This window comes from Malania oleifera, chromosome 1 (assembly GCF_029873635.1).
Source record: "Malania oleifera isolate guangnan ecotype guangnan chromosome 1, ASM2987363v1, whole genome shotgun sequence".
NCBI lineage: Eukaryota > Viridiplantae > Streptophyta > Magnoliopsida > Santalales > Ximeniaceae > Malania > Malania oleifera.
Window position 1 is genome coordinate 37,835,294 of NC_080417.1, and position 14,890 is coordinate 37,850,183.

The window sequence follows — 14,890 nt, forward strand, 5'->3', positions numbered from 1 at the left end:
CAATTGGATGTAAAGAATGCATTTCTTCATGGCGAACTTGATGAAGAAGTCTACATGGTATACCTCCAGGATATACAACCTCCTAAAAAAATTAAGGTTGTGTGCAAATTACAACGGGCATTATATTGATTAAAGTAGTCACCTCGAGCTTGGTTTGGACGATTTAGTCTAACAATGAAGAAACATAGGTTTTGTCAGGGTAACTCAGACCATACACTATTCTTGAAACATCAACAAGGCAAGGTAACAACGTTAATTGTTTATGTTGATGATATGATTATTACAGGAGGTGACAAGGAGGAAATTTCTAGGCTACAAGAGTAATTGGCCACTGAATTTGAGATGAAAAATCTAGGAGGGCTGAAATATTTTTTGGGAATAGAAGTTGCTAGATCAAAATGAGGTATATTTCTTCCTAATGAAAATATGTCCTGGATTCATTATGTGAAGTTGGAATGTTGGAGTGTAAGCCAGTAGACACTCCAATTATTCAAAACCATAAACTTGAAGAACACCTAAACCAGGTTCCAACAGACAAAGGCCAATACCAAAGATTGGTTGGCAAACTTCTCTATCTCTGACATACTCGCTCGGATATTGCCTATGCAGCAAACGTAGTAAGCCAATTCATGCATCAGCCTAGTAAAGACCATATGGAAGCAATTCAGATCTAATGATACTTAAAATCATCTCCAAGAAATGGACTTCTTGTTCTCAAAAAATAATCATCTCAAGATCAGTGGCTATACAAATGCAGAATGGGCAGGAAATGCTACAGATAAACAATCTACCTTAGGATACTTTATATTTGTTGGAGGAAATTTGGTCACGTGGAGAAGTAAAAAGCAAAATGTGGTGGCACTATTGCCGAAGTAGAATTTTGTGGGATGTTAAAAGGGCTATGTGAACTTTTGTGGTTAAAAAGACTTATGCCTGAAATAGGTTTTGCTCCTACCAATGAGATGGATCTTTTCTGTGATAACAAATTTGCCATTGCTATTGCGCATAATCCCATACAACATGATCGGACTAAACACGCGGAGATTGACAAGCACTTTATCAAGGAAAATTTAGAAGCTAAAATAATTCGGTTTCCATTCGTGAAGTTTGAAGATCAACTGGCAGACATTCTGACAAAGGTAGTATCCAACAAATAGTTCTACAACTCACTAAAAAGTTGCCCATTGAAGTTGCGTTCACTTGAGGGGGAGTGTTGGCGTGAGTTGTATAGATACAAATCCCTGTAATTAACGATCAAAGAATCCTAACCACAATCCTAACCTTAAGTTTTGTAATTACCGAAAATAGATAGTTAAATATCTCTATTTATACTTGTAATATTTCTAAGGTAAATGATGTGGGAAAAAAATGCAAATTTTAACAAATTAGTCATTCCGCGCTTAATGCTTAATTTTAACAAATGCCCCCTAAGTCTCTTGAACCAATTTTCATAAAAATATTGATTAATTTATTATTTTAAATATTATCATAACAATGAATATTGTTATTTCGTTATTTTGATTACTAGCATAAAAATGTTATTGAAATTATTCCTTACTATCATTAAGATTATCATTATTTTTGGTTTGATTATTACAAATGCATAACTTATGTTCTTCAATTTCAATATTCAATTATTATAAATGTCACTAAAACTATTATTATTTATATACATATTATACATGATCAATTAAACATACTTTAATAATCTTATTAAAATAAAATTTACTTAAATATGCTTGTAATTGGGAGGCATTATTTTTTAAAATATTTTTCCTAATCAATCGATTTAGGAAAACAACCAAATTTCCTTAATTATCAAAAGCAGTCAAAGCCACGCGGTGTGACAACTGGAAATTTGTTTTTTTTAGACCACTCTTCCTACTCTCCCACCTTAAGTTCAATCAACCCCATAATTAAGTCTTTGCTTAATTTTAAAATATTCTCTTAATATATTCAGTAATTTTACAAACATATTTTTAAATTATAAATTAACCTAATGCTTTTCAATAAATTTAACATAATACTTTTTTTTAGCATCACACGAATCATAACTCACTTGTCTTATTTGTAGAACTCTAAAAATTAATATATTAGAATTTTTTTAGAGGGTTTAAGAATGATTTATGGAGACTCAAGACGAGACCAGATTTAAACTACATGTTAAAAAAACTATTAAAAAATTATTGTTCATTTAAATTTTTAAAAAGATTTTATTGGCTCCACTTTTCTCTTTCCTAGATTTTCCATTATTAGAAAATATTTAATTTTTTTTTTTAAATAAATTCTTCCATTATTATGAAAGATTACAAACTCTGTATGTGAAAGTGACTGTAACTACTACCTATGTGTTTTAAGAATATTTTCAAATTAATTTTTCAGGAAATAGGCCTTGCTTCTATGCTAAATACCCTCGGGTTAAAAAAAATATATAATTACATACTGACATCCCTATTATTAATATTAATTAATTAATCAAGTGTTTGTTTAATTTTTAAAACTATTCTCTTAACATTTTCAGTAATTTTACAAACTCGCCTTTCAAACTTAACACGGTGATTTTTTTTTTTTTAGCATCGCACAAATCATAACTCAAGTCTTAATTGCATAATTTAAGAAACAACTATTTTAGATTTTTAGAAACCTAAAACCATTACTAGGAAAACATTAATTTTTAAAAAAAAAAAAAATTTTCCAACTTTAAAAAAAACACAAAATGTGTATGAATTGTGATTCTACCTGCTTTTTATGGAATATTTTTAAATTATTTTTTTAGAAAATGGGGCCCACTTCCAATCTGTATGTTTACTAAATACTCTCGGGATTAATTACACCCTATTATTAATATTGATTAAGTCTTATTGCTTAATTACATACAAATTACATTATTATGGTTGATTTTTTATTATTGATGCTAAACTGCGCGCCACACAGCGAGCGAGCGACGATTCCCGACCTGAGTTGACCCAGCGAGAAGCTCCATCTACATACATGCACTAGATGTGACAGCTGGTACTCGTTCATGACTTCTCGGTGTCCAACAAACAACAATGGCCCCTCCCCCTCACTAGTATCTACACAACCAGCCCAGCCCACCACCGTCACTCTCTCTCTCTCTACATTTTGCAATATATATATTCTGCTTCCTGGGTTCCCTCCACGCGAGATAAAGAAAGGGGGCGACATTGAGAAGAGAGAGGGATAGAGAGTCTACCACTCTGTGAACAGAGTGGAGAGAGGCGAGAGGAGGAAGAAAAATGGGAACTGGCCCAGAAATTTCCAGGATGATGTTGATTTTTTTCTTGGGTCTGGTTCTGGGTTCTGAGCTGATCCAGTGTAGCGTCACATACGACAGGAAGGCCATTGTCATCAATGGCCGGAGGCGAATTCTCATCTCCGGTTCCATACATTACCCCAGAAGCACACCCGATGTATGCACGCCGCTACAATTTCCTTGCAGTTCATTTTGTCAGAAATTGCATTTCTTCTTCTTCTTCTTCTTCTTATGTGGGTTTTTGGTTTCTGATTTTTTTTTTTTCATTTTTCAATGATGTTTGGTTCGCGTGAAAATCTGTTCAGATGTGGGAGGACTTGGTGCAGAAGGCCAAGGCAGGGGGCCTGGATATGGTTGACACCTACGTTTTCTGGAATGGTCATGAGCCTAATCCCGGACAAGTACTTCCTTTCTCATCCCCCTTTCGTGCTAATATGCTCTGTTTTTCTGTGTTTTCTCCTAAAATTTGTGCTTTATGTGGACTTCACAGTACGTTTTCGAAGGCAGATACGATTTGGTGAGGTTCATAAAGACGGTCCAGAAAGCAGGGCTCTATGTTAATCTTCGTATTGGTCCATACATTTGTGCTGAGTGGAATTTTGGGTACCATTAATTCCCTTTTTTTAGTCTCCAGATCTAACTCCATCTCTGCAATTTTTTTTTTCTTTGGAATGCGGCTTGATCTCAACGCAAATGTATTTTTTTCCCTTGTTTCTTTTCTTTTTTGGGTTATTTCTTGTGCAGGGGATTTCCTGTTTGGCTAAAATTTGTCCCAGGCATCAGCTTCAGAACGGACAATGAGCCTTTCAAGGTCTCAGCTTCCTACTTCCCCCGATTTTCTTCCTATTATGAAATGCATAAGTTAAAAAGTAGAATTAATGGGGAATATGCACTCTTGGATTTTCTATGTTGACAGTTAATATTTTAAGGATTAGTTAGTCATTTGAAGTAATAATCTATCTGGTTTTTTTTTTTTTTTTAAGAAAATTTAATTCTATGTTGCAGATGGCAATGCAGCGGTTCACGGAAAAGATTGTCACACTGATGAAGAGTAACAATTTATATGCTTCCCAGGGTGGCCCAATTGTCCTCTCTCAGGTATGTGTTTTGGGTCTTTTGCTTTTCTAATTCTTTCTTTCAATATGATTTTCTGAGCTTTAAATTCCGCAAATTTTAATTCATGAATTGGGTTGTGCGCCTATCACAAGTGCGTTATGTGGATGATTAGAAAGGAAGAAAATAGAATGATAAATTTTAAAAATATTCACTTATGTTTGGGGGCCTGGAGTTTGGACATAGGATATGGATTTGGTGGATTTGTCCAAAGTACTGTATAAAATTGTATTGACTTCTGCCCAAATCCAAATTGAAAGCTGGAAATCTAGGTCCCAAATACAATCTTACCCTATGTTGGGGTGTGGATTTGAACAAAATTCCATATAAAATTGTATTGAAATTTGTCCAAACTCAACATCCAAAGTTGTGATCTCAAGTGTTAACCTTGGTGGACGCAAATTCTACTCATTTAATTAAGCTTACAATGCCAATGAAATTCATCTTTATTTGTACAGATTGAGAATGAGTATGGGCAGCTGGCGAAGCTACTTGGACCTGCTGGCTATAACTACATGACATGGGCTGCCAATATGGCTGTTGGAATGGGAACTGGTGTCCCTTGGATAATGTGCAAGGAAGATGACGCCCCAGATCCTGTGGTAAGTGTTTTAATTCTCTGCCACCGAATCTAGTTTGGCTCACTTACATAAGTTCTTTTCTATTCTCATCAATGTCTAGTTGTATCTAATTACCATTAGTGAGAAAAATAGGAGACGATGAATATCTAAATCCTGACAAATACTGTGTCAAGATATGCGACTAGTTTTTATTTCCAAGGCTCATTCTAACACTAGAGTCTGAATTTGTGCTGTGTAATGGGAACAGATAAATACGTGTAATGGTTTCTACTGTGACACATTTTCGCCAAACAGGCCTTACAAGCCAACAATGTGGACAGAGGCATGGACTGGATGGTATATTTAATCTATATGTTTTCATTGGCATTTTCAACATTTTTTTTTTCATGAAGCGTAAGGTAACAAATTTCCTTCTTTTTTTATGTCTAAATGTGAAGGTTTTCTCAGTTTGGTGGACCACACAGTAGGCGGCCAGTTCAGGATTTGGCATTTGCAGTTGCTAGGTTCATAAAAAGGGGAGGATCATTGGTTAATTATTACATGGTTTGTTTTCTTATGCATTTGCAGTTCCCAGGTACTAAAAACTTAGCCTATTTTAGAGAGACTCACAAGTTTACAATGTGAAACAGTACCATGGGGGGACAAATTTTGGACGCACTGCCGGAGGACCTTTCGTCACTACCAGCTATGACTATGATGCTCCTATTGATGAATATGGTGAGAGCTGAAATTTGTTTGCCTAATTTGAAATGCTCTCTAGCAGTCTTGTAATAATGTCAGGATAACCTAGCATTTCTACGGATGCATTTTTACACTCATTATATGTTCCGCAGCCATTGGTATTCTGTATCTCTCTGCAATAATTTGACTTGGAATAGTATTTTGCCTAAAATAGTTGGCTTAAGCTATAGAGGAAATGAGTTAAAATCTGATATGGTTTTGCTTATTTTACTCAATGAAGAATATGTGAGCTATGGAAGTCTAACTGCTTCACTGGATTTACTTGATAGGTTTGGTCAGGCAACCAAAATATGATCATTTAAAGGACCTTCACAGGGCTATTAAGATGTGTGAGCAAGCTTTAGTTTCAGCAGATCCTGTTGTTACTCTTTCAGGGAACTATCAGCAGGTTTTCACCTCTATTCTCTGAATCCATGTTTCTGGCATTGGTATGACTTTTTCCATTGTTTATTAACTGAATATATGTTTGGTGTATTGAAGGTTCACGTATTTTCTTCGGGAGGATCTTGTGCAGCTTTTATCTCAAACTATGATACAGAGTCTTCTGCATCAGTGTTTTTTAATAACAAAAACTATAAATTGCCTCCTCGATCCATCAGCATCCTTCCTGATTGCAGGAATGTGGTGTTCAATACTGCAAAAGTAAGTGACTAAAAGAACACGCCATTTTTTTATTTATTTTTTAAATAATGCTTCTAAATAAATATATAGGATTAAGCATTCATATTGCAGGTGACAAAGCCTTCTTTTTTCTTTTTTGTTGCTTCATTTTAATTTTCTCACAAAATTTTGCAGATTCTAACTAATTCTCATGCCTTTATTATAGGTTGGTGCTCAAACTTCGCATGTGAGAATGTCGCCAATAAATTCTGTAAAGCTGATGTGGGAGACATATGCTGAAGATGTTTCTTCTCTGGATGACAGCTTGACTACCCTCACTGCTCCTGGTCTTTTGGAGCAGATAAATGTGACAAGGGATACAAGTGATTATCTGTGGTACAAGACTAGGTGAGATTCGAGTGACCAGTCTTCATTATGTTTTCTGTCACTTCTCCCTAAGAAAAAAAACTAAAAAGGGGGGAAAAAAGAAAAAAAAAAAACTAAGAATGAAGATTCTTTTTGGGGGGATGGGGGTGGGGGTGGAGGTGTTGTTCTATTGCTCTTTCCATTTCTTAAAGCCCCCTTAGAAGTCTTGCCTTTTTCTAGGGAAGCACGTAGCATCCCCAGGCCAAAAGACTCCCTGCTTTGCAAGGGTGAGGGGAGGGTTGTCACAGTGTATGCAGTCCTACTCCTGCTTTTATGCAGAGAGGCTGTTTCCTTGGACTTGAACCTGTGACCAACCAGTCACAAAGGTGCAACCTTACTGTTGATCCAAGGTCCGCCCTCTTAGAGAAAGCACATAACATGGTTCCTAATTTGTTGCTTCTGATTGTTCATTTTTTTTTTAAAAAAAATTTATCTGCTGGAATACTGATAATTCATTTCGGTTGAATTTTCTACCCCAGTCATGCTGCCCTCTTCTTAAACAAGAATGCTGCCATAGTTTACCATGTCAGTGCTAAGGAATGAGAAGAAGCATTATTAAAGAAGTAGATTCTGATGTTAAACCTTTTACAAAATATCACCTGGCAAGCTCTACAAAAATATGACCTTGTATGGTTGACATCATTTGCTTCAATGGAAGCATAAGTCCACCATCCAATAGTTTGATTTGTTTAGCTCCAGGTGGCCTTGCATGTGACTTACCATCCAAATAAACAAGATGACCTTCTTTGACATATTTAGGAAGCTGTTGTAGACTGTTTAGGATAATGATATTCACTTTGCAATGTTTTTACAGTGTCAATATCCGTTCCTCAGAATCATTCTTGCGTGGGGGAGAACTTCCCACTCTCATAGTACAGTCAACAGGTCCTGCCTTGCATGTCTTCATAAATGGACGGCTTTCAGGTACACTGTTAAATCTTTGAGAAATGCTGATTAATAATGCATTGCTTTGCTGCTTGTTCAGCACAGAATACTAATCACACGTTATAGGGTCTGTCTTTGGGACGAGGCAACAAAAGAAGTTCACATTTACAGGAAAGGTCAACCTTCATGCTGGAAAGAACACAATTGCACTGCTGAGTGTGGCTGTTGGATTGCCAGTAAGTGTCTAATGATTCCTTTGCAATTATTGACCACCTCTTTGCTACTTTTTGATGAATGGATCCAATCCTAATACTTTAAAATGGGATTGTTATAATTTGGGTCATGGATTGAGAACTTTCATGGAGCTAAACTGGCATAGCCTCCAGCATAATAGTTAGCCTTTTATAAGAGGATTAAACTATGCTATCCTTACCCCATGTTTGGGATCTTGGAGTTTGAACCTTGGATTTGGATTTGCATGAATTTAGATAAAATGCAATACAAAATTGTATTGAGTTTCATTCAAATCCATACAAACCTAAGGTATGAATCTATGTTCCCACTTCCCAGACACCTTAGGGCTAGACATTTAGGGCTAATAGTCTGCTCAAGAGTACAATGTATGTGATTTGCGAATCAGGGTTTCTGAAATGCTAGTAACTTTTTTTGAGAAATTTGGAATATCTCTTATCTAACCCCATTATCGTTTAAATTCTGAGCTTTCTGTTTGGTGTTTTTTAAGAATGTGGGAAGGCATTTTGAGACATGGAATACTGGAATCCTAGGTCCAGTTGCACTGCATGGACTTGACGAAGGAAAGTGGGACTTATCTTGGGAGAAATGGACCTACCAGGTTCTGAATTCTTGGTTCTTTTTTAATATTATTATTGTTGTTGTTGTTGTTAAATAGCTGATTCCAGATAGTGGGCTGAAGGCTCGTTATTGTGTTGTGTTCTGTGTACAATTTATTGTTAAAGCAAAGAATTTTCAACTTATGTTTCCCTCTTTATGCAGGTTGGACTGCAAGGAGAGTCCATGAATTTAGGTTCCCCAGCTAGTTTTTCTTCTGTTGACTGGTTGCAGAGTTCGTTAGCTACACAGAAACAGCAGCCACTGACATGGCACAAGGCATGTAAATAGGGAAAATGTCAATTAAGCTGTAGTGGAGAGTCTTGAGATGAACTATTGTGTTAACAAAAATTTAAACTTCGTTGTGGGATTTTGCAGGCTTATTTCAATACTCCAGAGGGGGATCACCCGTTGGGGTTGGACATGAGGGGCATGGGAAAGGGTCAAATGTGGATCAATGGCCAGAGTATTGGAAGATATTCAACTGCAATTGCCACTGGTGATTGCGAGAGTTGTAGTTATCGTACCAACTACCGCCCTGATAAGTGTCAGAGGGGTTGTGGCAAATCAACCCAGAGATGGTAAATTGCCCACAAAATTGGAATCAGTGTTACACTGCCTAGAATATTGAAATTCCAGTATACAGTGATATTGAACTTACCCGCCAAAACATTCCTTACTCTTGACTAACGTGGGTTTTCAGGTACCATGTGCCTCGTTCTTGGTTAAATCCGTCACAAAATTTGCTGGTAATTTTTGAGGAACTAGGAGGGAATCCCTCCCGGATTTCTCTTGCAAAGAGAATGGTAACAAGCGTTTGTGCAGAAGTCAGCGAGGTCCACCCAACCATTAGGAACTGGCAAAACACAAGCTATACAGAATCAGAAAATCTGCGCACCACCAGGGCAAAGGTTCGCCTTCGGTGTGGTCATTTCCAGTCAATTTCTTCCATTAAATTTGCAAGCTATGGAACTCCAGTAGGAACTTGTGGGAGTTTCAGGCAAGGAGTTTGCCATGCTTCTACCTCCCATCACATCTTAGAGAAGGTACCTGAAATGCTGACACTTTTCTTCTCTTATTCTTGCTTGGTAATTAGTACAGTATTTTATATAATTTTTTTTTCTCTTAAATTTTTTCACAGAATTGTATAGGGAGGCAGCGATGCTCGGTGTCGATATCCAGCAATAACTTTGAGCAAGACCCATGTCCAAATATGCAGAAACGGTTAGCAGTGGAGGCTGTTTGTGCCCCTTGACTTCCAAAATCACTGCTCAAGCCAAGTCAAACGACGGGGGTACATGGTCATAGGGCATTGTTTTTTTAACCACAAAACCAGTAAGAGAAGCCAGGAAGGAATTGAAGAAGAGGAGAAAATGCAGGAAAACAGTTAACTTGGATTGGTCAAATGCTATTTGTTATTTATTAGTGTGTGGGTGGGTGTTAATTTAAAGTGGAGTGAAGGGTTTGTGTAAATTAGGAATTCTTTGATGAGGAGAAAGTCTGCAGAACCCAGGGGTTCTCTGCATTGCAAGCTCCACAGTGATTTCAAGCCCGCCTCCTCGGCCTTTTATCCGGAGATGGGCACACTGGGAAATGCAAGTTTATTTTAGTTTTATTTTATTTGAGTGAATATTGTGTTTGTAATTCTGGGAAAAATCAGACCCCGGTTACATTTACGAGTGCCTGGGAGCGGATCCTGGTATAATTTATGAAATGTTTAGGGAAATAGTGTCTTCTGTTTACTCATCGGAATAACACATAGCAATCTTATCATCTATTTTTAAATGTATTTATTATTTATTATTTATTATTTTCTGGAAGAGAATTTTCTGGCCTGAAATTTGAGGTCTCTATTGAAGTTTGATAGCTGAAAGAATAATCTTTCCAAATTGGTGGGAATTTTATATTACCAAAGAATAAGATGAGATGCAAAAATGATAGGTTCATGATATTTTAGCTGCCTAAGGTCAGCACAACTGAGCAGTGAAGTGGGTTTGAAACAAGCAATTGGGTTTTTTAACCCGTGTACGTACTAGAGCGAAGGGGGACTTGAAACAAGCGACTAGGTTTTCCGATCCACATGGCTCATTTTTCTATTGCGCTAGTGTGTAGTCCGAGAGCTTCGACTTAAAATTATATTGAACTGATAAAAACTTGTGGAATGTATAGGATATTTTTGTAATCTATTTCACAAGCCTCATCTGTTAAAAGATTTATTATTTAATGCAATCAACTGATTTCATTTAATGAATATATTTATTTTTAAGAGAATTTAATAAATATGTAGATAAAATTGTGTGGGTCATTGTAATAAATTTCATATTTACTATGATCTATTTATTAAAAAATTTATTGCTTAAAAAAATATCTTGAATGCTGCTATCTTCAATATATATTATATATTATTCGTTTATTTGATAAATTTATTTTTCGCAATCAAACCAGCCCTCACATATTACAACATTGCAATTTTTCGAATGAGGATGTAGAAAAAAGCTTCTCATTTTGATGAATTAGAAACATCTCTTTCCCTTTTCTATTTACCTAGTTCACATCTTTGTCTCGAGACAGCACCTAAATAACTGCAGCCAGAGTCTTGGCAGCCTCACCCATGTCCACTTGAGCCCACATCTAGGTATAACCAAGGCCCAAAAACATTTTATAAATTTCAGATCTTTTATACCACTAAGTTACACATGGTTAGCTGAATAAATATTCTTAGAAATAGAATAGTTATAATTAAGGATTTGCATTACAAAAAAATGTACCATAAACTTTATATGAATCAATAACATAAATTGAAAATAACTATTTGCTGATTTTGGCGTAAAAATGTCCTACTCCTTTCATATTCCATGATGAATTAAATAATAAGAAATAAAAATCTAAGATGAGAGTATACTAACCTCCCAAACAAAATATTATTATTAAAAACATAAAAACACATTTTTAAAAATAAAAATAAAGCTCTCCAAGGAGATGCCGGCCATAAAAACAATGATATGAGGAATATGTGCAAACCATAGAATGAGAATGAGACGCTGAGCACAATAGATAGAAGTCACCAATAATGAGTCATAACGACAGAAACAAGAGACCCAATTGATCCAGAGTACTGCATAACAATAAGTAACAAATAGAACATAAAGAAGATCCTAATAAACAGCAAACGCAGTGAAGGTCTAAATATCTATAGAGCCTCCTTCCTTGACAAATACTACTGTAATCAGGCAGTTGGCAGGTGCTTAGTAACAGTAATCTGCAGGTTGCTTTTATCTGCTCCCACAACCTTATCCACGATCTTCCCATCCTTCAGAAACATAAACGTTGGCATTGCCTCCACTGCCCAATCTGCAGCAACCGTCTGCAACCAAAACAAAATTAAAACCCACCCAACACAGTTTACGGCGCTCAAATTCCTGTCTATTCCATTCCAGAAGCCTACTCTCTCCCTCTCTCAATTTTGGGATGGAACAGATGGGAATTTACATGACTTTTGTCCGTAGAATGAAACGGATGGAAAACAAATGCAATAAAAAAAATACAGACTGAAGTCTCCTACCTTCAATTCATCCACATCAACCTTAAGGAAGGTCGCATGGGGATATTTTTTGGCCAGCTCTGCCAGGTATGGAGCAATGAAACGGCATGGTCCGCACCATGAAGCAGTGAAATCAACCACTATCTGTGATCCACAGATATGCATACATTTTAGGGCATGAAATATACAAGGCTGTGTTTAAGACAATATATTTAGGAACTTTAATTTGAATTTGTATAGGCATGAATGAAATTAAATACATTTTTTTTCTTGTTCCTTATCCAAATTCACACAAATTTCAATATATAACCCAAATTCCAAACTCTCAAACACAGTAAAAGAAGTATTAAGTTCTCCTTGTAAACATTTAATCTTAATCTCCAAAACCAAGTTTGCGATGCAAAGATGCCTAACTATGAATTCTCCTCCCCATCATCAGTTTGAAAAAGTAAAAGCTCACTTCAACAAAAGATGTATGGGCAAACCATCTCTTTTTCAAAGTAGGTTGGACTGGATTGGACAGGATCCTTTGATCACTTAGAGAAGTAGTTTCAACCTCAATGTTATTTCTATCAAGGAAAAAGTTAGTAGTTATAGCGGTGGGGAGGAGAAATGTTACAATTTTCATCCAGAGCAAGAGAAATTTTCCACTATCTTTTTGTAGAGAGGTGCTACTTACAGTCACGCTGCAGGACCAGAGCCGCTCTTTGCTGTGGGCCATGCATTGAGCCCACAGCAGTGCATGGCTGCAATCCCACAGTCATGCATTGCTCTTAATCAATCTAATATCGCATTCCACAAGGAATCAATATCTTCTCTTGGAAAAACAAAACATGCATTCAAGTGGTCCTGCTGAATGCACATGGAAGAGATTTACTCCTCAAAATTCAGGATAGGATTTTTGTCAGTCATTTTCTAATCTTTCATGACAAATCACCACAAACAGTAAAAAATAAATAAATAAATAAAATGAAAATTGAGTAATATCAAGCTGAACTGAAATCCCACAAGCATAAACAACACCCATCCTTGTCCAAAAATTTAAAAATTTTCCCTCACACTCCATTCTGCAATATAATCCATTCCTTCCCATGCCACACACAAGTATGCACTCTTCATTTATTCTGTACTTTCACCCTATTGAACCCTATCAAAGCAACACTAGCTGAAATAATATTCTGTTCTCGGTCATGGTATCTCTCTAACTAGAAGATGAAGCAATCTCAGGAAGAAAGGAATTGAAGCAAACAGACAAAGATAATTGTTGAATAGAGTGAAAATTTTCAGAGGCCAGATAGTCAGAAACAAGAATTTCAATGAAAAACTTTAAACAATTGGATTTTTGAAAATACATGGCTTAAAAAACGTACAATACAACATTACGCACGCATGAGATTTTGTGCCCACAGTGGTCAGCTCTTGTACTATACATTAGATAAAGCTTATTAGAGTGAAAGAAAGGCACAAGAAGGATGGTAAAGCAACTCTTTGAAAACAAAAAGAATAAGATAAAGATAATAATTAGAAAAAATAAAATAATTCTTGAGAAAGTATTTTTGGAAAAAGGAAGTAAAGAAGGAAGACAATTCAATTATCATGAATATAGACCAGATCAGGTCTGAATTGCTTTTAGATAAAAATCCTATCAATTATCTTCCTAAATCCTACATCAATTCAATCTATATGTTCTGTAGTTCTAATTCCAAAATTGGATTGGGGTACCGCTTGAAGTCAACTGGTTTCCCATATTATGGGGCAATCAAAGAGAGTGCTGTGGAACACGCCATAAGATAAAGACTTTTTACCCCAAGTTTGGCAGCATAGAATTGGAACATTGGAATTTTGTGGATTTTGCCAAAACTTAATATAAAACTGCATTGGATTTATTCAAAATTTACTCCAATCCAAATCCATGGTCAGAAACCTATGCTCCTAAACACTATCTGCAGACTTTCTTCTTGTTATTTTTTTCTCATCTATCGCAAGGAATGGACTTCCAAAAATCCTCATATAAGGGCAAGTCTCAGGGATCTTTTGTCAACAAATGAAAGTTAGCAAAATCAAGCGCAATAAATGAAAGCCCCAATACCTAAAATGAATGTAGACTATGTGAATCCATCCACATCAAGCGAACACCCAAGAGTAAATTCGCAGAGCAAAACCACTGTTAATATATCAATAATGCAAAAATAAGCCGTCGACGAAGCTATCAACTCCAATGTTAATATCAGATCAGGCACAAACCAAACGAAACCAACCCACACCAAAAAATGAGAACAAAAAAACTGGGATAAATGGGAATTTTTCTTAAGAAAAAAAAAAGAGAGATACCAGTTTATTGGAGTCGTTGTTGCCCTTCTCCAGCTGTTCGTTCCAGGCATCCAAACTGTGGCAGCTGATCACTTGTCCTTCCTCCGCCATTTCTGTCTCAGTTTCGAAAACCCTAGCCTCCGTCCTCCTCAGGAATTGCCCGTATCGGTTATATAAATTAGTTTATATGCGAACAAAAGGTGAGCTAGCTGCGTTACCCTTCCGGACCATCCGGTTACCCCGTAAAAATATATTCGCATAAAATGATATTTTGGAAGTTTAATTTTAAGAAAAAATAATTAAACCAAGTTTAGGAAATCTCTTCTTGGGCCTCTCTAAAATTTATTTTTAATTTGAAGAAATAAAATACAGTATATAAATAAATAATAATAAATATTTTAATTTAATTAAAACATCAGTTATATGGATAAATGAATAATTATAAGAATATTTTAGATATGAAAATAGCACACCTAATTTAGAAAATAAATCATAAATAAAAAAGTCAGCTGACAACATTGAGTGACTCTTCCTTTTTAAAGTGATTTACCCAATAAAGTTCTATTAAAA

At 35.9% G+C, this 14,890-nt stretch overlaps 2 protein-coding genes across 2 annotated transcripts; one reads left to right on the forward strand and one right to left on the reverse strand.

Moving 5' to 3' along the window:
* Positions 1 to 3,039: 3,039 nt before the first annotated feature.
* Positions 3,040 to 10,246, forward strand: LOC131157910 (beta-galactosidase 3). Its single transcript, XM_058112373.1, has 19 exons — positions 3,040 to 3,431; positions 3,580 to 3,675; positions 3,765 to 3,877; positions 4,019 to 4,085; positions 4,280 to 4,372; positions 4,846 to 4,989; positions 5,216 to 5,304; positions 5,406 to 5,511; positions 5,598 to 5,685; positions 5,979 to 6,097; positions 6,190 to 6,351; positions 6,536 to 6,717; positions 7,550 to 7,659; positions 7,747 to 7,856; positions 8,363 to 8,473; positions 8,635 to 8,748; positions 8,848 to 9,050; positions 9,173 to 9,515; positions 9,611 to 10,246. The coding sequence occupies exons 1-19, from the start codon at positions 3,258 to 3,260 to the stop codon at positions 9,722 to 9,724; spliced, it is 2,538 nt and encodes an 845-aa protein (XP_057968356.1). The 5' UTR covers positions 3,040 to 3,257; the 3' UTR covers positions 9,725 to 10,246.
* A 1,248-nt stretch (positions 10,247 to 11,494) lies between these two features.
* On the reverse strand, positions 11,495 to 14,670 carry LOC131157917 (thioredoxin H-type-like). The gene is made up of 3 exons (XM_058112383.1): positions 14,342 to 14,670; positions 12,032 to 12,154; positions 11,495 to 11,833 (listed from the first exon to the last, which is right to left on the reverse strand). The coding sequence occupies exons 1-3, from the start codon at positions 14,429 to 14,431 to the stop codon at positions 11,696 to 11,698; spliced, it is 351 nt and encodes a 116-aa protein (XP_057968366.1). The 5' UTR covers positions 14,432 to 14,670; the 3' UTR covers positions 11,495 to 11,695.
* Positions 14,671 to 14,890: the final 220 nt, after the last annotated feature.